The 3,895-nt window shown below is 67.6% G+C and overlaps 1 protein-coding gene across 1 annotated transcript; it reads right to left on the reverse strand.

Moving 5' to 3' along the window:
- Window positions 1–442: 442 nt before the first annotated feature.
- BMP4 (bone morphogenetic protein 4) lies at window positions 443–3,221 on the reverse strand. The gene is made up of 3 exons (XM_074998525.1): window positions 3,072–3,221; window positions 2,112–2,488; window positions 443–1,419 (listed from the first exon to the last, which is right to left on the reverse strand). Exons 2-3 carry the CDS (start codon window positions 2,479–2,481, stop codon window positions 584–586), a joined length of 1,206 nt encoding a protein of 401 aa, XP_074854626.1. The 5' UTR covers window positions 2,482–2,488; window positions 3,072–3,221; the 3' UTR covers window positions 443–583.
- Window positions 3,222–3,895: the final 674 nt, after the last annotated feature.

Consider the following 3,895-nt stretch of genomic DNA (forward strand, 5'->3'; position numbering starts at 1 on the left):
AAGAACCTGGAGCCCGCCGCTCTGCATCCCCTCCCCCTGCCCGGCCGGGAGCCCGGTGGCGGGCAGGGGTGGTCGCCTAACCCGCCCTGTACCGCTTCAGCTGCGCGGGCAGGGGAGTGCGGCGGCCAGATCGGGTCTCCGAAGGCCCCCGCGGCCGGGTCAGGCAACACCCCCCCCCCCCCCCGAAACGACGGGACAGGGGAAGCAGGTCCCCAACCTTTCCCCACGGCCGGCTTAGCAACACCGCTGGGAGGCGCGCTTCCCGGGCACGCTTGCCGCGGGGGGGCCAGGCCAGGCTCGCCCCGCAGCTGCGCCGGGGCCTGGGGCTCACAACGGCGGGAGGAAGACGGGGCAGCTCCGTCCCCCCCTACACTGCCCCCCCCTCAAATAATGACGCGCTGTTTTCTTTCCTTTTAATACGGCGTTATAAATATATTTTGTCAAAATATATGATCATTATTGTCAACCCATTTGCACGTAAAGTCATAAATAAGGTCGGGGCGCGGGTTTAGTTTAGATGGGGGCTCCCGCGGGAGAAGGGGGGGCAGTTCGGGGGGGGGGGGGAAGGGGGGGCGGGGAAGGGCTAGCGGCAGCCGCACCCCTCCACCACCATCTCCTGGTAGTTTTTCAGCACCACTTTGTCGTACTCGTCCAGGTAGAGCATGGAAATGGCGCTCAGCTCCGTGGGCACGCAGCAGGCCTTGGGGATGCTGGCGTTCACCGAGTTCACCAGGGTTTGCACGATGGCGTGGTTGGTGGAGTTGAGGTGGTCGGCCAAGGGGAAGGGGCAGTCCCCGTGGCAGTAGAAGGCCTGGTAGCCCGGGGGGGCCACGATCCAGTCGTTCCAGCCCACGTCGCTGAAATCCACGTAGAGGGCGTGGCGCCGGCAGTTCTTCTTGTTCTTGCGCGGCCGCGGGTGGGGCTTGGCGCTGCGGCGCCGCCGGGTCAGGGCGTGACCTTTGCCATCGTGGCTGAAAGTGACCAGCAGCGGCCTCAGCTGGGCCCAGTCCCCGTCCCCCTGAGGTAAGGATCGGCTCACCCGCACGTGGGGGCCCCGCGGGGCGGGGGGCAGGGGGGTCACCTCCACGGCCAGCCCGTGGTTGGGCTGTTTGTCCTGGGTCCAGCGGAGCACGGCGGGGCTCACGTCGAAGCTCTCCCACCGCGACACGTTGTGGTGCACCAGCCGCGTGTCCAGCAGCCGCGCGATGGTCTGGCCCCGCGCCGGCAGGGGCTTCATCACCTCGTAGACGTTGATGCGGTGCGAGCCCGCTCCCCAGGCGGGGCCGGCCCCCGGCAGCTGCTCCCGGTACAGCCGCAGCTCCGCCGAGGTGATCACCTCGTGGTCGGGCACGCTGCTGAGGTTGAAGAGGAAGCGCACGCGGGGGGCGTCGCTGGGCCCCGGGAGGGCCTCCAGGTGCTCTGAAAGGGGGTGGAAAAACCAAGGCGGGCGGGTGAGCTTCTGGGAGGGAGGCACGGGGAGCGGGGGGGGGCGCTTCACCTGCTCCCTCCCGGCGGGATCCAGCCAGCTACTGCCCCACGAGCGCCGGGCCTGGCCCGCAAGGACTCGCAGAAGCCGGGGCGTGTGTTTTACAGCCCCGGCCCTGCCCGCCAGGCGGGATCCTCCCCGCAACCCGCGCCCAGCGCTTGGGAAACCCGGAGCCGCGCCGATCCCGGGGGCGGGGGTTAAATTCCGACGCCGCCGGGATGCTGCTGGATGAATAAGGCCGCCGGACTTTGGAAGAGCAACATCCGCCACGAAGCGCTCGGCTCGGGTTACACGGCGCCGCGCAAGGCCGCGCGCAACCCCCGCCGGGGTGGGTATCCAGCACCAGGCGCGTTTCCCTTCTCCCGGGGCAAACGGGGCGCAAGCGGGCAGCGGGCGGCCGGCGGGGTGGGGATGCGGCTGAATGCGGGGTGGGTTCCGCGGGGGGTGGCTCACGCGGGTTCCCACCCCGGGGCGAGCCCCCGCACAAAAAGCGGGTGAAGTGCAATCGGCGCACGGCGTTAGGACCCCCCCAGTCTCCTGCCACCAGCTAGACTGGCCGGCCGCCCGCCCCCCCGCAACCCCGCTCCCGCAGCCGGCGCCCCGCGCACCCCGCTGCGGCGCTGACCTTCGTGGTGGAAGCTCCTCACGGTGTTGGCCCGGCTGGTGGACCTCTCGGGGTAGCGCAGGCTGACATCCTGCAAACTTTCCTCCTCTTCCCCGGACTGCAGCCGATAGAGATCCAACATATACGCCGGGACGACCGCTGCCTTGCTGGGCTGGGGCCGCCTTCGCAGCCCGAACATCTGCAGCAGACTCGCCTCGAAACCCCGCAAGAGTTCATGGCTTTGCCCGGAGCGGCGTCCAGACCCGGCTTGACCCTGGAGCTCGGCAACTTTCTTCCTCCCCGGCTCGGGTATCAAACTGGCATGGTTAGTACCTCCTAGCAGGACTTGGCACAAGAGAATGACCATCAGCGCTCGGTTACCAGGAATCATGGTGTCTCTGGGGTTTCAAAAAACGCAACAACAAACAAGGAGGGTCAAGATTGAAAACAGCCCCCGCCACCCCCCCAAAAAAAAAAACAACCCGAGCCCGCCACGGCTGCGGCTGCCAGCGCCTCTCCCGGGCCAAGGACCCGCCTGTAATTGACTAGGGCTCGCTTGTTTACAGCCCCCCCCTCCCCGCCCGCCCGGTTACTCCGTCCGGCCCCCGCTATCGCAGCGCGGATCTCAGCCCCGCTTCTTTCGAGACTAAACAGTTAACGTGTCGCCCCGCCGGGCTGGGCCCCGGGGCTGGCTGGACGCAGCCGATCGGGGCCCGGGGGACCCCCAGGCGGGGACAGCTGTGCGCTGGGGGGGGTACGTCGCCCCCTTCGGGGTGCTGCCCCTGGGGAGCGTGGCTCCAGTTCTGCCCGGCCTTGCGGGGGTGCCGGGGAGGGGGCAGAGATCTGGGGGTCCCCGCGAGGGGGAGACGTCCCCGACCCGCTCCAGCAGCGCCCGGAGGGGTGGCCCTGCGGAGCCCGCCCGGGCTCGCAGCGGGAGCGGGGCTCGCCGCCGCCGGAGGAGGAGGAGGAGGCGCTACTCACTGACAGCAAGCAAGGCATGGGAAAACAGTCCATGATTCTGGCCAGCCACTCTGGAGCAAGCGGGCGGAAAAGCTCGGGGGCTGCAGGCGCTGCGCCGCCGGGGCCGGGACTGCGGAGCGGCTCCTACAGGGCAGATGTGAATCCAATGAGCCTCCCCAGCCGACGGGCTCTGTTTTTCTTCCAGCCCCTGCGCGTCACGTGGTCCCCCGCTCGCTCCTGCCCCGCGTGTCCATCACAGCCAGGCACCGCCCACTCCCGAAGGGATGTCCCGCCCCTCCGCCCGTCAATCTGGCTCGGCTGAGCCTCCTCTGAGCAAGGGGCCTGGCTGGCTGGCCTGGGCCTGGCCCCACTGAAATCCCCTGGGGGGTGGGGGTGATACTGACCAGGGGCTTTAAAGTGCAGCCTCCCCTTTGCCTTGCACTCGCCTTTCCAGGAGCCCTGCAGCGCCTGAGCAATTGCCCTCCCCTCCCCCCCAGCAGGCCACACTTTGCACCCTGAGCCATAGAAACCAGGCCTTTCCCAGCAGGTCTCCTCCTTGAGAAACATACCCCCTCCCCCCGGGTCATCTTCCCCAAGTGCTACCCTCTTGGTGCAAAACACCCAGGGCACATGGAGGGTCTCCACTGTGGCTTCCCATCCCCTGCCGGAATCTTGCCGGCACTATCAGAAATGGGGGGTGAGGCAAAAGGACTGAAATCACATCCAGTACAAATCCATGTGTTCTTAAGCAATCAGTGGGAGGGTTTGTGAATGGGCAGAGGCCTGTTCTGCTGGGATCGGAGCTCCCATTCTAGCTAAAAAAACACCACCACCCAACACAACGC

Source organism: Carettochelys insculpta, chromosome 6 (genome assembly GCF_033958435.1).
Source record: "Carettochelys insculpta isolate YL-2023 chromosome 6, ASM3395843v1, whole genome shotgun sequence".
In the NCBI taxonomy this organism is placed as follows: domain Eukaryota; kingdom Metazoa; phylum Chordata; order Testudines; family Carettochelyidae; genus Carettochelys; species Carettochelys insculpta.

What these genes read in the sequence shown, in the direction of transcription:
- BMP4 (XM_074998525.1), bottom strand. Translation starts at nt 2,481, where the DNA reads ATGATTCCTGGTAACCGAGCGCTGATGGTCATTCTCTTGTGCCAAGTC. An exon ending in GAGGAGCTTCCACCACGAAG is followed by an intron (nt 1,420 to 2,111) that starts GTCAGCGCCGCA and finishes ACCCCCTTTCAG; the next exon opens with AGCACCTGGAGGCCCTCCCG.